The 19,104-nt window shown below is 34.1% G+C and overlaps 3 protein-coding genes across 7 annotated transcripts; 2 read left to right on the top strand and 1 right to left on the bottom strand.

Annotated features, from left to right (window-relative positions):
• The first annotated feature begins 2,879 nt into the window (after positions 1–2,879).
• On the top strand, positions 2,880–8,929 carry LOC105629011 (calcium-dependent protein kinase 28). Of its 2 annotated transcripts, none has more exons than XM_089720148.1 (12): positions 2,880–3,596; positions 4,872–5,002; positions 5,195–5,236; positions 5,396–5,507; positions 5,594–5,672; positions 5,908–6,077; positions 6,620–6,770; positions 6,884–6,999; positions 7,102–7,209; positions 7,349–7,411; positions 7,803–7,976; positions 8,438–8,929. In XM_089720148.1, the coding sequence occupies exons 1-12, from the start codon at positions 3,165–3,167 to the stop codon at positions 8,600–8,602; spliced, it is 1,743 nt and encodes a 580-aa protein (XP_089576274.1). In that variant the 5' UTR covers positions 2,880–3,164; the 3' UTR covers positions 8,603–8,929. The 2 variants fall into 2 exon arrangements, with proteins under 2 accessions (XP_089576274.1, XP_012065919.1); XM_012210529.4 differs by having other exon boundaries at positions 2,882–3,596; positions 6,644–6,770.
• An 839-nt stretch (positions 8,930–9,768) lies between these two features.
• Positions 9,769–12,179, bottom strand: LOC149496653 (transcription factor bHLH121-like). Its single transcript, XM_089720149.1, has 5 exons — positions 11,860–12,179; positions 11,437–11,558; positions 10,726–10,853; positions 10,173–10,640; positions 9,769–10,086 (listed from the first exon to the last, which is right to left on the bottom strand). Exons 1-5 carry the CDS (start codon positions 11,982–11,984, stop codon positions 9,934–9,936), a joined length of 996 nt encoding a protein of 331 aa, XP_089576275.1. The 5' UTR covers positions 11,985–12,179; the 3' UTR covers positions 9,769–9,933.
• A 1,715-nt stretch (positions 12,180–13,894) lies between these two features.
• Positions 13,895–17,871, top strand: LOC105629025 (endonuclease/exonuclease/phosphatase family protein). 4 transcript variants are annotated; one of them, XM_089720146.1, is made up of 11 exons: positions 13,895–14,171; positions 14,288–14,399; positions 14,483–14,701; positions 14,793–14,878; positions 14,962–15,077; positions 15,181–15,261; positions 15,628–15,828; positions 16,085–16,236; positions 16,335–17,044; positions 17,334–17,442; positions 17,565–17,871. In XM_089720146.1, the coding sequence occupies exons 1-10, from the start codon at positions 14,064–14,066 to the stop codon at positions 17,403–17,405; spliced, it is 1,857 nt and encodes a 618-aa protein (XP_089576272.1). In that variant the 5' UTR covers positions 13,895–14,063; the 3' UTR covers positions 17,406–17,442; positions 17,565–17,871. The 4 variants fall into 4 exon arrangements, with proteins under 4 accessions (XP_089576272.1, XP_089576271.1, XP_089576270.1 ...); XM_089720145.1 differs by having other exon boundaries at positions 17,526–17,871; XM_089720144.1 differs by having other exon boundaries at positions 17,334–17,871.
• The last annotated feature ends 1,233 nt before the right edge of the window (positions 17,872–19,104 follow it).

The raw sequence follows: 19,104 nt of genomic DNA, 5'->3' as shown, positions 1-19,104 counted from the left end.
AACAATAAGTCAATAACTATTTAGTTGACTAACGGTAGAATAACGCAATAATGAAATTGATTTTTAAAACATAAAAGCCATGACTTGTCACTATACTGTATCAATAAATAATAATTAATCATTTTTGTTTTCACACAAGTAACGAGATAGTGCCTAGCTATGATTGCAAATCTTGTCCAAGTCACTAGGTCAGGAGTGTTCATTTCACATTGGAAAGGTTGTTCATTTCACATTGGAAAGGTCGTCAGAGTTATAAAAGGTTGTTCATTTCAAATTGGAAGGTCGTCGGAGTTATAAAAGGTTGTTCATTTCTTAATTTATTTAATAGAATTTAAATTTAAATATATAATTAATATAATCAATTAAAATTAAATTATCTTATTTTATCAATAAAATTAAAATTTTTAAAAATATTATATGTTTACCATATTTAATATATACTTTATACAGTATATAACATTATTTATTAGTTTATCTAACATAATTTAGATTTAAATAAGAAATTAATATGACCAACTAAAATTAAATTATCTTTATTTTTCAATCAATAAAACTAAAATCTTTATTGATATTTTTGTTAATCCATAAATTTACTATGAACATTTTTTTGGCAATCCAAATGATCTCTCACCCATTTCTACTTTTATATATACTAGTCTTTTTTATGATGTGTCTTGCACGTTAACTATACTCATTATTTATTTGTACTCTTTTAATTTTCTTTTATCTATATAATATTAAAGTATAAGTTAGATTAAATAAATATAATTGTTTAATTTATATTGGACTTTTGTCGTACAAGCGATTTGTAATGTTACTTCTTATATATTTAATTTTATTTTGTTTATAATGAAGTGGTCTCAAAATAAAATTCAATCAAATCCCTAGACCTAAGCATTCAGTCCCTAAATTATAAATGTAGATTCTTAAAATCTAAATAAGTGTCCAAAAAGAAAATTACTTTGGCTATAATGATATTATTACTTGCTTAGTGAATTAAAGGAAGAAATATATGCACGTATACAAATTTTTTAAATCCTATAAAGTCACCTAAAATAGAAATATATAGTTCTCATTTTTTATTAAAAAAATTAAAAATGGTTAATTATCAAGAGTAGAGATGGAAGCGGTGCGGGTATTTTTGGGTACCCGTTCTCTCCGATCTGTTTAAATAGGACATAGGTAGTTATAAATAGGTTCGGGATGAATTATCAATATAAGCAAAAATATGCTCTCTATTCACAACTTTAAGCAAATCCTTTTCGCAAAATCTTGAAGGATGAAGTTCTCCATTCAGTCCCATAATTTTACATTAAAGCAATGTCTCTAAATATTTCTTGTCAATATTCTATTCATTATTAGACGATAATTAGATATGTATTCTTTTCTTTGGATAGTTAAAATTCATGGGTATTATCCGTATAAAAGTATTTTGAACGGATTTTAATACAGTTAATTAAATAGATATTTAAATGGGTTTTAAGCGGATACAGGTAGCTTAAATTTCACTGGTTCCATCCCTAATCAAGAGCCTTACTAAATTATAGTAGTTATTACTAAATTAAAACGACAATAGTTATATATTTGAATAGTTTAAAGTTTGTGGATAACCTATAGTTACAGAATATTGTCTCTTCCAAACCAACTTCAAGAGAATCCACTAGTTATGGAGGTGATTGATCACCAAAATGGGTGCTGGAATAGGGCTTTAATCTAAATGATCAACTGGTCTCTTTGGCGAAACAGGAATATGATCATATTCCAAAATAAGCAGATGTTCGTTTTGCAGGTTTCTCAGTTGGCTGTGTCCCTCCTTCTTCAGTTCCAGCAGTGTAGAATTATGACAGAGTAGGTTTCTCCGCCTCCTGTAGCCACTGCTTCTTTGATTCCTGCGAAGCCATCATGGACAGCACCTCCACCGGGTATTGTAAAAGTGAATTGTGATGCTGCTCTGAGTAATACTGGGCACTGCAGTTCTGGTATGGTAGCGCGAGATAGTATGGGGGAGGTTTTAGCTGCAGGTTTCAGACGTTCAGAATATGTTCTATCGCCGGCAAAAGCTGAGTCGGAGGCGATAATTTTTACTTTGCAGCGGGCAATGGACTTGGGCTTCTCAAATGCTATCTTTGAGTCCCACTGTCAGATAGTTGTTAATATGATCAGCCAAATGGACTTCCCACTGTCTGAATTAGGCACTAGGTTATGCAAATACAAGCTCTTTTAGATGTTTTTATTTCATCACAGATTACATTTGTGAGTGGAAGTTGTAATAAGGTAGCCCACCACTTAGCAAAATCTGCTCTCTTTGCTCTTTATGAGGAGCAAGTCTGGTTTGAGGAGATCCATCCTCTTTTTCATGGTTATGTAATGGCTGATTTGGCCACTGTAAGTTCTTAATGAAATTATTTTCCATTCTTAAAAAAAAAAGTACGTTAAATATGTTTAGGACGACCATTTTTTTTTTTTTAAATGTTCAGGATGGTTACTGTAGTAAAATTCTAAAAAAAATTTGTGTATGGTTACCGAAATTAGTTATGGAAGTTTGAAACAAGTACAAATGAGCGCAAAGAGATAAAATCAATGGACTCAAAAAAGTTACTATTTACTCAAAATTTAAAGTGCATGAATTATTGAACTTTGAAATATTATAAGCGTAAGTAATTATAAAAAAAAAACGAAAATATTGCAAAAGAAAATAATTTATTTGGAAAGAAAAAAAAAAAGTGTACTACTATTTAAAAAAATATTAACAAATAACGTTTATTTTCCGTTTGCATGTCGTTCAAAATAACGGGAAACGGAGTTAGCTTTCTGTAACCAAATTTCCTCTCCGTAACCAAATTTCCTCTCTCTCTCTCTCTCTGTCTCTGTCAAAACTCAGGAGAGAAAACAAAACAAAAAAACGAAATAAAAAAAACCAAAAAGAAAGTCTCTTTTGACCACCACGACCACCTCCACCACCCTCTCCATCCCCTCCCTTTCTTCTCGTCTTCCTCCTATCTTCTTCTTCGTTTCGCCCCCCAAAAACCCCATCATCCTCCTTATCTTTATAAGTTTGATTTTGGTATTGACCTATATATTTACAAAAATTATTGGCCATTTTTGTTTTTGACATTTTTGATTGTAATGAAGGTTTACCAATAATTGTTTCATCAATTCATTCAATGGGGGCCTGCTTCTCTACCATCAAAGTCAATGGTTCTAATAGCAATAACACCGGCATTACGGCCATCATTGGCCACCACCACTTTCACCGTAAAGAAAGCTCCACGTCCACTACCACTACCGTATCCCAGCCACCGTCAACGACAGCGAAAAAACAATCATCATCAGATAATAATAACAATAATAATGAGACTCGTAAGAGTAAACAACAATCACAGCAGCAGCAAAAGGTGAAAGAGAAGCAAACTTCTAGGCGACAAAGTGGGGTGATCCCATGTGGGAAGCGCACGGATTTTGGGTACGCTAAGGATTTTGATAAGCGATATACGATCGGTAAATTGTTGGGTCATGGTCAATTTGGGTATACCTATGTTGCCACTGATAAGGGCAATGGAGATTGTGTCGCGGTAAAGAAGATTGAGAAAAATAAGGTATTTTTTTTTTTCATTTATAAATATAAAGAATTTTGGCGAATTGAGTTGATTTTTTTTTTCTCAATGCTTTTCTTTTTTGTGTGTTTCATAGCCTAAATTGGGTATTTGCGAATCTGGGTTGTTGGGGTCTTTTCCAGATGCATTTTAATTTTCTCTTTTGGGTAAATGACTTGGGTTTCAATTATCTAGTTAATGAGGTATAAGAGAAATCTAATATTTTGTAATTACTATTATTCATGGTGGTTTGGCTACTGAAGATTCTGATTTGGCTTCGAATAATGGACATTGAGCAGAAGATCCTTGGATTTCTTTTGCTTTTCTTATATATGGATTCCCATTTACTCAATTTGCAATTATAGTAATGAACTCTATTTGCTTGAACATCAAGCTTGTACTAAGTTGCTTTTACTGTTTTCTTTTCTGCTGGGGGATTGATGTGTCTCCTTTTGGGTGTCCATCCCCATTTTTGTTCCCAAATCCGATGTTTTAGAAATTCTTCCATCTATGAGATTTCAGACATGATTTTCTTTGAGTTTACCTGTATCTTACTATGTCTGATTAACTGGGATTTGTAATTAATAATTATCAACGATCTTATCTCGTTTCAGTTAATATTATTTAATGATCATTCTGAATTTAGTTGGGGAATCAACAGCATGTTTTGCAGCGTCATAGCTTTGGTTTTGTTGGTAGCATCAATATTAATCCATGGGAATTATTGCATAGCAATAGTAAATGTTTACTATTTAGTTAAAGTTTGGTGTCTTCCCTTTTCATCTCGTCTTGGCAGACTGTTGCCTGTAATTTTAAGAGTTCTCCTTTTTATGCCTTTTCTAATGATTCTACACTATAATCACATTTCTTTAGAGTTGTAAGAATCTGTTCCTACAATGGGTAAAGTGTTTTGTAAGGCATGTATTACCCCTTCGCTCTGAAAAGGGAAGATGCTTTGTTTTGGACAGACCATCATAGTTGCAGAGGAATGTCCTGGCTCTTATATATCTGTTCTTTAGTAAAATTGTCTTCTCGTTCTTGTACAGTGGAAAATTTCTCTCATGTTCTTCAGTTAGGCAATATGCAGTACTCTTTAGTTATTTCTGATTGTAGTAGAGAGACTAGATTGCTTAGCTTGTGGCCATTGAAAGCTTGAAAGCTTAAGATGGAATAAGCGATGTGGCTTTTAGTTCTCTAAGAAAAATTTCCTTTAATTAGTTTCATCTGTTGATAGATCTTTTATGATATTTTAAAGCTAACTTTTGGCTTTGGTGCTAGATGATTCTTCCTATTGCTGTTGAGGATGTTAAGCGAGAGGTCAGGATATTGCGGGAACTTACTGGCCATGAGAATGTTGTGCAGTTTTATAACGCATTTGAGGATGATTCTTATGTATATATAGTGATGGAGTAAGTCTCATTGTTATAGTTCTGTTACCATGAATTGATTTTTACTGCAGTTTTTCCTACAAATGCATCTCTTCAAAAAATAATAATAAAAAAAATCTTTGCCCCAATTAATCTGCATTTATTAATTTCTTATTTATTGCACCATTCTCCTATATGGTTGACTTTTGCTTTCTTTTTACAATTCTTCACTAGGTTATGTGAGGGTGGTGAATTGCTAGACCGCATATTGGCAAAGTAAGAATCTTTTCTTCTGGAAATTTATTGTTTTTTGCTGCAGTTTATCTTTCTAACATATTGTTCTTGTTAAAATTTTTGTCAGAAAAGTGTTTTTGGTATATTATCATGTTGCAGTAGAATGATTTAATATGCCTCTGCTTGATTTTCTTCAATCAGGAAGGACAGTCGTTATTCGGAGAAAGATGCAGCAGTAGTTGTACGACAGATGCTCAAAGTTGCTGCTGAGTGTCATTTACATGGTTTGGTACACCGAGACATGAAACCAGAGGTATGATAAAGTCAATCAATGTGGATGCTCATAATATTGAGAGTGATGGATCTTGAGAATGATATGCTTATTTTACTTGCCTGTAGAATTTCCTTTTCAAATCAGCCAAGGTGGACTCACCTTTGAAGGCCACAGATTTTGGCTTGTCAGACTTCATAAAACCAGGTGAACAGTAGTTCTTCTTATGAAGATCTTACATGTGCTTATATGGGGGTGATGGGGGTAACAAACAACTTTACCTATGCTTGTACACGTAGGCACACACACACACAAACAGAGTAGATACTTCTCTTCTACACTAGAGGGACTTTAATACTCTTGCCAAGCTATGATTAGTGTTTCAGATCATTCTATTCAAGAACTGCCGAAGCCATATATCATACTATCCAATTGAATGCAGGAAAGAAGTTTCAAGATATTGTTGGCAGTGCCTATTATGTAGCCCCTGAAGTCCTAAAGCGAAGGTCTGGACCTGAATCAGATGTCTGGAGCATCGGTGTTATCACTTACATTTTGCTATGTGGAAGGCGCCCTTTTTGGGATAGGACTGAGGATGGTATATTTAAGGAGGTGTAGTTCAACCTTAATTTTGGACATTGGCTTTTTTTTTTCCCATTTTTTTTCCTTCACGTCTGTGATTGAAATGTGTTCTACAAAGGTTTTGGTAGCAAAAACAGATTTGCTTTATGTTTTTCTGGACGATGTTGCTTATAACCAACCTTTTTACAACATATATGCGATTTTCTGCTTGACTTACGGGTGCTGTAGAATGGTTTATGCTCCAGTTCTCTGTTTGTGCATTTGAAGCAAAAATGGACTGTCCTATATTCCTCCATTTATACAACCTGCATTCTGATTTGCTATACTTGCCCCCTTATGTGTTGTACTCAACTACATTTTAAATTCAGAAAAGGAACATTTGAATGTTCTATTGAAGTTTTATATAAACTCGATCAATTATAAGTTTTTATTTATATAAACTTGATCATTTGTGAGTTCTTATTTTGTATAAACGTGATCATTTATAAGTTCTTCTGATCATCTGGTTCCTATTTAATTGGATTGCATGGTATGATATGTATCTTTTCATCGTTAATATTTACTATTTTCAGAAACTGATGCCTAATGTCAAGCAGGTCTTGAGGAATAAACCTGACTTTCGCCGTAAACCATGGCCAACCATAAGCAATAGTGCCAAAGATTTTGTGAAGAAGTTACTGGTGAAGGATCCTCGTGTTAGACTTACTGCTGCTCAGGCCCTATGTATGTGTCTGACTTGTCTCTTAGGAAAGAAATAAATGTTGATAAATTATGGTGCAATACAGTTGAGGTATATACATGACCATTTGGATATTAAATGCTGTTCTATTTTGCAGCACATCCATGGGTTAGAGAAGGAGGAGATGCATCTGAAATACCTATTGACATATCTGTCCTGAGTAATATGCGACAATTTGTGAAGTACAGTCGTCTGAAACAGTTTGCTCTAAGGGTAAAACCAAGAACTTTTTGCTGGATTCTTCTAGGACAAAAGACAACTCTTCCTCTGTGTAGACCTTTTTTCCCCCACAAATAATTGACACGTTGCTTGCAGGCATTAGCTAGCACACTTGATGATGCAGAGCTGGCTGATCTTCGGGATCAATTTGATGCAATTGATGTAGATAAAAATGGTTCTATCAGTCTTGAAGAGATGAGACAGGTATATTTGTTTTCCTGTTAATCCAGTAGTATCTATTTCTGAATGAACTATATTCCCATGTACATAGTTTCGTAATTTTATATTAACAAGGATCGTTTGGTTTTGTAATTTTATATTAACAAGGATCGTTTTAATGCAGGCCCTTGCTAAAGATCTGCCCTGGAAGATGAAAGATTCTCGTGTCCTTGAGATTCTTCAAGCAGTAAGCATGATTTATTATGTATTGTCTAAGAATATTTTTCTTATGGAGAAAGGAGGAAAAATGAGCCTTCAACTTTTATCCTTCTTATATCCCCTGGATAATGAATCATGTAACGTTCGTTGGTCTTGTTAATAGTGGCAATTTTTTCTTTCTGGGAACAAGAAAAATGGTCTCTAACAGTGTATCAATGCCAAGGGGTTTGGCCACCTCAGTGGTATTCTAGAACATTTGCTGATATACCTTTTTCTTTTCCTGGGATCAGTTGCTTTAGTGATTACCTCCGAAGGGTTATTCTCTATCTGTGTTCTCAACAATATGACATTTCCTTAGCCTTCTTTCACATTGCCTGTGAAACTGGGACCTAACAGCTCGTTTACCTTTTCTGATGCAGATCGACAGTAACACGGATGGACTTGTTGATTTCTCCGAGTTTGTTGCGGCTGCTTTACATGTGCATCAGCTAGAGGAACACAATTCTGAGAAGTGGCAGTTGCGATCACAGGCTGCTTTTCAGAAATTTGATCTTGATAAAGATGGTTATATAACACCAGAGGAACTAAGAATGGTCAGTAAATCTTACATCAAATATCCATCAGTATAATTACTGCACCAGTGTTTTTCAGTTCAATCAATTGCTTTTGGTTGACAGAAAACATATGTTAGATGGCTCTTTCCAGGTTCAATGATCAATATTTGTTTTGAACTAATTTGTGGCTTTAAATGAAGAGCGAGCTTAATGCCTAGTTTATGGGACTTTCCGTCAGCTTTATCTAATTAATCAAATTTCTAGGGTTGGAAAGAATAGATGCATTTGGTTTTGGTATTCAGAATCTCATAGGTGTAACTATTGAATAATCCTGCCTTCATCTTTTGTTTGTTGCCATCATACTTTTTACCATGCACTTCATATCCTTGTGCAAGGCTAGGTTACCGTGGGTAGCGGAAACAATATCCTTTTATTTTTATGACCTTTGTAGCTAAAAATACTTGCTTCAATACTGATTATGCTTTATTGTTGCTTTGTAGCACACGGGCTTAAAAGGTTCCATTGACCCACTTCTTGAAGAGGCTGATATTGATAAAGATGGTAAGATAAGCCTTCCAGAATTTCGTAGGCTTCTCAGAACTGCAAGTATTAGTTCACGAAATGCACCAAGCCCATCTGTTCAACGAACTTCACGAAAGGTATAGAGCAAAAATGGAGTTTTGAAGATCGAGACAAGAGAGAGAGTTCCAGAAACTTCAAGATTACATGCAAACGTGGTACTTCTCTCCATCACTCTACCATTTACCTCTTTTCGGAACTAGAAAACGTTTTCAACGATAGAAATTATGTTAAAGAGGATGTATCATATTAAGTGGAGAGGGGTTGGTTCTCTATGGAGGATGGCTCTTAGTGTGGTGGTCATACTATTGTACATTCTTTACGACGCGTTGGGGACTTTCTTCGTCTAGCCCCTTCGAATTGTAATACTTGACGACAAATAAAGTACGAAAGAGTAGTCTGTTGTTGAGAAATCAGTTTGTGTGCATTGTGTGTTCTTGGAAATCATAAGTTTGTACTTATTTGTTTCGTATATGCATGGTGGTTTAAGTACAAAAGCTGATTAAGCTCCCTCTTAGCATTCCTGATAGGATTTGCTGCTTAATGCAATTTTTAAACTTGAAACATAAGGCAGGTTTTAGTGATCTTAGACAGTAGTTTAAGATGTCATTTCAATTTAAAGGTAGCAAAACGTGGGATTTGCTTCAAAACTTGTTAAATAAATTTGAGAGCGCAGGAATTTATTATAGACATGCGTGCTAACAAAAGCCAAAAAAAAAAAAAAAAAAAAAAAAAAAACACCCATTACTTTTGAAAACTATTTATTTTAAAATTTACTATTTAATATGTTATTTGTTTTTGTTCAAAATGGTTAAAATATTATGTGCTAAATAAATTTAAAAATTTAAAAGTGTTAAATTTAACATTTAATAGAATGTTGTTCTAAGAGGTAAACGAATCTCGTTGATGCAGACAATTTGAGGCAAAAATTAATTACATTTAATAAAAGTTTATTCTGCCAATTTGCTTCTCTTTTAATGTATAGATTACTGTGTTTGCTGGCATGACTATCGATCTACTTGGTGCTGACCAGTCCTCCATCATTTTAAGTGGAAGAAGTAATAATCTAAACAACGTCGTTTGGGTTCGTTTACCATTACTATTTCACTATGTCGTTTCCGTAGTTGGACTGGAAAGGCAAATATGATGGCTTTTGTTTAACATGGAATAGTTCCCATCTCCAGAGCGGAATTGTTTTTGTTCATGCAGGTAAAACGACAATGAAATTATTAAAGTTATAACTGAAAAGGCATTTTACAATTAAACTTATGGGTTAATTAAAGAGTAGTGCAATTTCATACAGATCGTTAAAAAAGAATTTTATCCACTTATAACCTATTAGCCAAGGGGACATCAAAACCTAGAAAGGATCACAGTTCAGGCCAACTCAGGCTCGTTATAGGTTAATAGCAGCAGATCAATCAGAAGATTTTGGGATGTCTCCGATGCTGTTAGAGGAGCTATCCTGAACACCATGAGATGAAGAATACCTGCTTGTGGAGCTACCATTTCTACTATTTCTTTCCTTTCTCTGCAACTGCTTGCCTTTCCTTTCTCCACTTGACATATCCTGCATAAATCTTTTTTCAATCAGATTTGTCTCTTTATGCATTGAGCATTTCTGCAAGAACTAAATAACCTAACTTTAAAAGTAACCTGTTGAGTTGATGACCCTGGCATTTTCAGTTCAAGTTCTGTTCCAACATCATTTGAATCATCGCATCTTTCTGCATTGCTACTCCTTGGATGATCTACCGACTTGCTCTTAGATTCCTGTTTGCTTGAAATATGAGAAGTAGAAGCATATTGGACTGACGTTTGTTCATTTGTAGGATTAACAGGAGTTGGGTATGGAATAAAGTTTGAACAAGGAGTAGGAATTGCGGCAGGATTTTGATTTCCAAAGAGGGGAAATGGCTGCAGAGACACATGCATGGGAATAGGGCTAGGTGGGACAGGTACAGGAACAGGATATGAATATGTTGGACCCATTACAACAGAAGGATCAGCAACAGGCCATGGAAACATAACTCTCACCCTTTGTTGATACTGAGCATTTAAATTTTCAATATCAGATTTTAAAGATGCCTTTTCTTCTCTAAGCTCATTCTTCTCCTGCATTAGCTGCTTGACACAAAAACAACTTATCACAATAACGATTTGCCAGAAAAGCACAGCCATTAGAACTGAATATCATTTAGACAATCACCTCCCGAGATTCTTCCGATAGTGCGGTATACTCATCCTTCAGTCTGCTAACTTCAGCAGTTAGATCCTTGAGCATTTGAATTGTGTCAGTCAAAATGGTTGCCTTGTCATTCTTTGGTCTATCTGGGTCTAAATTTGAGTGTAACAGATAATTAATAAAAGATCAGGCAATTCAGATTCACCGGAAATAATAAAAAAGAAGGAAAGTGCACATTTATGGCCAAGGCAATATACAACAGGGATTAAATTATAATACTATATTCATATTTCTCTGCCCAAATACTGAGTCATCAACAGCTACCAACAGCTGCTATCCATCATTAGCAAAATAATAAAAGACCTCAAAATGAAGAAACTAAACAGAATCTCAAAGTCAATTTTGAAATAAATCATTATCTTTGTTAATATATATGTTATTGTAATATAATTTGGACTTCGGTGGAAGCTGCAGCAATCCAACGGAACAACAATCATATTCTTGAGTAAAGATGTGCATGCTAGAGCTGCACTCGTACTTTTGCAGGAAAGGTCAATGGAAGAAAACAAGCTGCCTTTAAATTACAGAAAGATATATATTTATCAGATATTCCAAGTTGCAATATCATAGCCCCGAATGATTTGAGTACCACTAAGCCAAGATTGATTGGTATGCATGCGTCAGCCATTAGATATGTAAATACAATAGAATGGGGCAAAAACAACAATATATCACCTAATGTGTTTCCCAGCTCCAGAAACTGCTCATTAAGACGGTCTCTCCTCAACTTCTCTTTGTCTGCCTTTTGAACCTTTCTTGCAGCAATTGGATCCTTAAGCTCTGCTTCTTGCCTCTGCCTACAAACAACATATGCTTTTCATTAGGAAAACAAAATGAACAGCTGAAAATAACAAAATTTGAACGAATCTCCACCTCAACTTAAAATTGCAAATCTAAGACCCAAATAGAAGCATTCAAGAAACCCCAATTCCGATTTCATTAGTTGTAAACGCCTGTTCAAAGCAAAAGAGGGGAAAAAAAAAAGATTTCTTTCATAACCTAATTCCAAAGAATGACTAGATCAAACAATCAACCGTAACAAGTGTTCAAAATTACAGAAACTAACAATTGCAGAAAAACTGAAACTGGAAAAGAAACCTGGATTCAGGGATTGAATTGGAGGTGGGCAAAGAGTGGGGAGAAGTCGAAGGAACTATATCCACTGCTGCTGCTTCTCCTACGGATTGAGAGAAATCATTTATCGTCGTCTTCCATTGATCCATCTTTCTCTTTAAATCTTTCTATGACATTAATTGATTCAAGAGATGAGTAATGAAAATTCTATGGTTTAATTTGGTTTATTTTTGTGAAATTTTTTAGTGTAGAAAATGGATCTAAGAAAATGGCTTCTTTGTCATTAACAAAACCCACACAGCAATATCAGAAAAGAGAACGACTTGTGCTATCCACGAGCCACCACCCAGCATGTGCCCACCACGTTCTGTCATTATATATTTATTAATTATTATTCGAATAATTACTATTTTATCCATATATGGACTCATTTTCCTTTCTCGTCTGCTACAAAATGTAATTCTATTTTCTTTTTTAAACATAATTTATTATCTAATTTCTTAACATATCTCTATTTAATATATATCCACATTTTCAATTGATGTCCATCGTTTAATATTATAAAGGGATATTTTGAAAAACCACTAAACAAAAAATATAATTCAATCATATTAATTAGTTTTTATTAATAAATGTGTAAGTCAAATTAGGCTATATATTGCGGAAAGAGTATAATCTTTCCGTCTATTTTTCTTTCACATACATCGTTTTAAGAATAATTATTGTTATTTTTTTTTGGAGGATAAATAATTATTGTTATTTTGTTATTGAGTAAATTGTAAAAGGGTGTAATAATAGGAATCGGTTGTTACTCTTTTTCTCTTTTGATTCTCGTGTTTTTCATATATGCAAATCTCTAAATTTGGATGAAATCATAATATAATTATACGAAATCAAACACCATATATAAAATAGTTTTTTTAAAATAATAAAAATAAAGTAATTAATTTCAACAAAATGCAAGAATAAACTGAATCCCATATATAGATATAAGAAGATGCAAGGAAGAAATTAGGAAAAATTATTTAAGGTACGAAATAAAAAGTTTTTAAAACTTTGGGTGCAAAATATAATTTTTTAAGTTTTTTAGATATCATAATGTAATTTTTTAATAAGATTAAAAAAAAAAAAAAAATTCTTGGTAGTGCAATGACCTTTATACTTAGGCAATTGTTGAGTAAATTGGAAATTTGATGGCTTATTGTTTGAGTTAAGTTGGAATTGAAGGTATTATATTTAGATTTTGAGTTATAAGTAAGTCTAATGTTAATTGATGTCTTCACAATTTTTGTTAAATTGGAAGTACTAATCAAGGCAAAACAAGCATTCAATACATATAAAGCTACGCATCGATTGGCTTTTCAAACTTATTCATTTAAAGTAACTAATCTGTACATATGGGTTAGTGATTTTCTTTCACTTAATTTACCCATCAAATGCGAAATTCTGTAGATTAACTATCTCTATTCTACAGTACTTATTATATTTGAAATTTTACGTTTTTTAAGAAAAATATTAAATTTGTCTAAGTTATAATAAATTATTTAGTAATTGACTATATCACCCTTAATTTGATGTTAATTTTCTAAGAAAACTATTAAATTGAAATAAATATTATTAGTCATGTACAAAGGGTAAACATAAAAAAAAAAATTATTACTTTTTGAAACCACAAATGTAATAAATATTTTGAAACAAATAACTTTCTCAAATGTGACAAGTATTATGGAACGAAGGTAATACTTATTATCAAAAAAAATTAAACCAATTTAATAAAAATTCTTAAAGTTAATTGAAAATATTGTAATAAAATAAAAAAAAATAAATTAGAAGTTTCCTTGAGAATTTGCTTTTCACAGTTGCAAACCGAAAATATTGGTTCTGATTTAAAAAAAATGAAGAACTGAAAATGAATTTTAAATACACTATTTTAATTATGGTTTCAAATAGAAAACCATATAATATGGTTTAATGCTGGTTTTGACCGATTAATTTCGATTCGGTTTTAATTTGAAACCGAACCGTGTTCGTGGCTAACCTACGCACATTACAGACACAGCAGTTATGTTATTTCTCAGCTCCATTGTTTGTTTCCTAATAAAATTGCAGGGCGATTTTCCGTACGACAACGCCTCTTAGGAATTAACAAAACCAAACGACAACTCTTCCCGAACCACAACCAGCCTTGGCTTTGGCCGCAGGGGGGAGAAAGAGAAGGTGAAGAAAGAATGAAGATAGTAACGTACAACGTGAATGGCCTAAGACAACGCATCGCCCAGTTTGGCTCTCTTGTCAAATTGCTCAATTCTTTCGATGCCGATATCATTTGCTTTCAGGTAATTACTCTCTTATATTTCCATTCCATAATATCGGTCCTTTATGCCTCGGGTCTTGTCCAAAATTCACAATTTGTTAACTCTTCTTATTTTTTATTTTGATCCGATCCTAACAGGAAACAAAATTGAGAAGACAGGAGCTTACTTCGGATTTAGCCATGGCAGATGGCTATGAATCTTTCTTCTCTTGCACTCGTACCAATGACAAAGGCCGAACTGGCTATTCAGGTAACCTGTTTGTTAAATTGCCTCAGAGAAAGAAAGAACTTCTGCTTTCCCTCTCTAATTATTGTTCTTTCCTTTTCTTGTAGGTGTTGCTACCTTTTGCCGTGTAAAGTCTGCATTTTTAAGTACTGAAGTTGCATTGCCAGTTGCAGCAGAGGAAGGTTTTACTGGTCTTGTGGATAGTTCTAGAAATGGGAAAGATGAAATGCCAGAAGTAGTTAAAGGTCTTGAGGACTTTGACAAAGATGAGCTTCTTAAGGTTGATGGCGAGGGCCGGTGTATTATAACTGATCACGTTCATTTTGGTATTGCTGCTTTTTATTTTTTTGTTGAAAGTTTTGGATTTTTATGAGGAATATTTTCTGTGGGGGTTAATGGGTTTTGCACATTTGCCAGTTCTCTTCAATTTGTATTGTCCTCGAGCAGAGAGTGATGATACCGATAGGATACAGTTTAAGCTCTTGTTTTTTAAGATACTTCAGGTAATTGTTTTTTGTTTCTCCTTAGCCCTGGGGATTATGAGTCATGTGACCTGAGAAAGTTCATTTTCCTTTTTTTCTTGTAGAAAAGATGGGAGAGTCTTTTGCACCAGGGAAGGAGGATATTAATTGTTGGTGATATCAATATTGCTCCTACTTCCATGGATCGTTGTGATGCAGGTCCTGATTTTGAGAAAAATGAGTAAGCTGTGGACTGCTTTTCTTCCCGAAGCTTGTATCCTATTATATTGTGCCCATGACTATGTGGACTTGTCTTACTGTTAGTGTTATCTATAATTTTATAGGTTCAGAAGATGGTTTAGATCTATGCTAGTTGAGTCTGGAGGCCACTTTTTTGATGTTTTCAGAGCAAAACATCCAGACAGGTTTCAAATTTATGCTTAACATGCATTTATGTATGTGCTGATTGATGAGTGATTATTTGTTTTGTCATGGAATTGTTCAAAATCAAGATTCGAGTAAAAAGAGATATGAAATTCTAATCTTTCAGTGCACTTGATGACAAAAGAATTCTGTTGTTTGGCTGTCATTTTTTTTTTCCTTATCTAATTGCACATTTTCTCAATTTGCGTGTGACTACTCTGTTAGTAAAGTTTTCTCTGATTTTTGAATGATGCCTCTGAGTAAAATATTTCAATCTTCAAAGTCTTTTAACATAATCACTGAACTTTCTATTTTCTGGAGGATTTTTGCATTGAAACCTAGTTCTTTTCTGCCTAATTATTCTACAGGAGAGACGCGTACACATGCTGGCCATCAAATACTGGTGCTGAACAATTTAATTATGGGACTAGAATTGACCACATTCTTTGTGCTGGGTTGTGCTTGCACCAAGAGCATAATCTGCAAGGTCATAACTTTGTAACTTGCCATGTCAATGAGTGCGACATCTTGACAGAGTATAAACGATGGAAACCTGGAAATAGCCTGAGGTAAATTTGATCCAACTACAGTAATAAGCAGAATAATGATGTAACACCTTCATAGTTCTCTTTATGTGCGATTACTAATATATATTGAAGATTTTCTCTCACGTTTGTATGCTTTTTATGCACTCATATCTTGCCTACATGCCTGCATTTTTGCATGCTCAATTTCATGAATATCTGCAATCAAATTATATAGGAGCTTCTCTCTGCATTTCTGTGCAAATGCAATAATATAATTTTCTCTACATTCCCTACACAGGTGGAAGGGAGGGTGGGGTATTAAGTTGGAAGGTTCAGATCATGCTCCAGTTTATACAAGTTTGGTAGGAATCCCTGATGTTCCTCAACATGGCACTCCATCTCTGTCTTCTAGATATCTCCCCATGATTCATGGTCTCCAACAGACGCTTGGTGTGAGAAAATTTTGTTGCTCTTTAATGTTCCTTACTATAATGCCACTTATTTCCATTTCATCTATTTGGTAGCATTAAGTCCTCAATCTTGTGCAGTATCTGTTCTGATGAAAAGACAAGCGGCTACACAAGTTCAATCCTGTAGTATATCAAGTTCATCTTCAGAGGGAAACGTCACTGTAAAGAAATGCAGTAAGAAACTGATTGCATCATTCAATAGCAGTGATATATCTGGCCTCCCCCCAAGTGACTCTTGCTCTCTGAATGCAAACACCGAAGGTGCTATTCTGATAACAGGTGAGCATTCCAAGGATATTACTGATCAGAGTTGTCGTAACATTAACCTATGCAGTGGACATAATAATTCGATTCCTGTTGCACAAACAAAGAAAAAAGCAAGGAAAAGTCAATGGTCCCAGCTCTCTCTGAGGTCGTTTTTCCAGAAAAGTTCAGACTCTAGCAATAGAGCTGAAAACTCTTCAATAGATATTTCAGTTAGTCAGGGAGACGCGACTAACTCTAATAATCACCAAAGTGACACTGCTGCAAAGGATGGTGAATTCAGCTGTCCCAAGCATGATGAACTGAACTCAGGTAGAGGCTCAGAGGATCAAAATGAGGTAATTGATGGTCCTGCAGAGAAAGAGAAAAACAATATTGCTTTACTGGAGTGGCAAAGAATTCAGCAACTCATGCAAAATAGTATACCTCTTTGCAAAGGCCACAAGGAACCATGTGTTGCTCGGATAGTGAAGAAACCAGGTTCTACATTTGGCTGCAGATTTTATGTCTGTGCTCGAGCTGAGGTATTTCTACACAATATTTTTGCATATATCACTCAGTAGTTATTGAAATCCAATATTCAGAGATTGAGCTAGGTGGTGTTACATAGATTACATAGGTAGGCTTATTTGGTCAAGAGAAATAGTTCTGCTGTTGGCTTGAATATCTATATGACAGTTGAGTCACAATTCGCAAATAGTAATGCATTTTCCTATTTTAGGTTATCGATCAGCTGCATTGATATTCTCTGCGTGCATGGCATACCAGTAGTCGAGCATTAATAACTTCCTTCTTGTTATTTTATTCTTGTAGGGACCTTCATCTAATCCCGAAGCAAACTGTGGTTACTTTAAATGGGCTTCTTCAAAATCCCGGCAGAAATGATGACGATTGTTTTTGGCTTTATACTGTAAATGTCAAGGTACAATTTTCTTGTAGAATTTTGGTCCTGTCTTAATCTCTTTGTTTTACTCCTCTTTCTGAAGCGTCTCTTCAATTCTGCAGTTTTGGAATATTATTCTAGTTGTAAATATTATTCTGCAGTTTGTGCAGCCTCTCTTGCTGCAATTGCTTCTCTGAAGACTCTTGAACAATGTGGATTAGAGTCACCTAGTGTCTCATCCAGAGCTAAATTCATGCCATCTTTTTCCTGAAACAAGTAGATAAAACTTTCTTAAAAAAAATTGCATAAATTCATGTAATCTATCAAGACAGAATGATAAAAATTGGATGTGCAATGGACATAAGCACAAACCTGCAGCATTTTGATTTTCCTCTTTAAATAGGAGTCCACCTTTTTGTGTAGGAGCCAATTGATGATTGATTTGAATGGCAAAATAGCTTCACTAGATCTCTACTTTTCCAAGACTTACACATATGAGTTCCACCATTATGCATATAACTAGGAATCCATTTTTTTTATACCACAAAAGTTGTTAAGAAAAAATGAGTGAAATCAAAAACCTTACTACCAAATATGAGTCGCTTAATAATTTTTTTGAAGACATAAGTTTCATTATGCAGGTTCAAGCTGCATTTACAGTTCATAAAAGTTACAGGAATAACATACATTGCTCATATTGAGAAATCAATGAATACATTTACAATAAATAGTTTAGTTTATTTTTCTTAATTACAGATTTAAACATAACCATCTGAATCATTTCCCCACCAATTAAGGTTAACTTGTTGCATTCCTAAACGCAAGTACAAAAATACTGCCATAAACTGGCCAATCCAGCATGAAGAGCAGCGGACTAATAAGATGCCAGATGACAGAAGCATCATAGAAAACATGATCACCTATGTTCTGTTGCTTTGCAGCTGTGTTGATATCGAATTGGAGAAAAGCAGGCTCTTATGTTCCATTCAAAAGTAAAATATTACTACTGTATATGGCAGGTTGGAGCATACAAGCTTTTTAGTTCTCAATCCCCTATGCAGAAAAAATCAGAAAATAACACAACAGCGTATCACTGGATTGAAGACAAGTATTAGCCAAATCTACAATTCAAGAAATTAATTGTGGGTTACTTCTCTCCAATCATATTATCTATATATAATATGGAAATTAAATTCATAATCATAATATTGAAAGAAATCTATTGAATAGAAAAATTCCATTGATTAAAAGCTAACTACAGCGTTCAACAAAGAAAAGGTAGGAAAAACTCCACAACACCGGGAACTACACTCAAGCCATTAGGCTTTCCCCCTTACACCCATTGAACCTAAACTTGGACTGCAGAGAAAAACCCAGGCTTTTTCCCAAAATGGTGTTTTGCAATAAACTATTTCCCAAAATGGTGTTCTGTGAAAAATATTTACTAGAATGGTGTTTACCAGAATGGTGTTTTGTTGACATTTCAAAAGCTTTATTATTTTAAAGCTGTCGAACAACTTTATAGACTAATGTTATCTCTGCTCTCTTCTTGTTGAATGTTACACTATAAGTGAAACAATACAACAGCTTTATGGACCAAAATTCTCTCTTCTCTCTTCTTGTTGAATGTTACACTATGTCACAATATCAGACGGAATATATTCTTTAGCTAGATTCAATTGTTCAATTGTTACATTTTCT

The sequence above is a fragment of the Jatropha curcas genome, chromosome 4, assembly GCF_041381405.1.
Source record: "Jatropha curcas cultivar XTBG-Jc1 chromosome 4, XTBG_Jcur_1.0, whole genome shotgun sequence".
In the NCBI taxonomy this organism is placed as follows: Eukaryota; Viridiplantae; Streptophyta; class Magnoliopsida; order Malpighiales; family Euphorbiaceae; genus Jatropha; species Jatropha curcas.
Note: the sequence above shows the minus strand (reverse complement) of the source record. Positions and strands in the feature narration are given on the sequence as shown.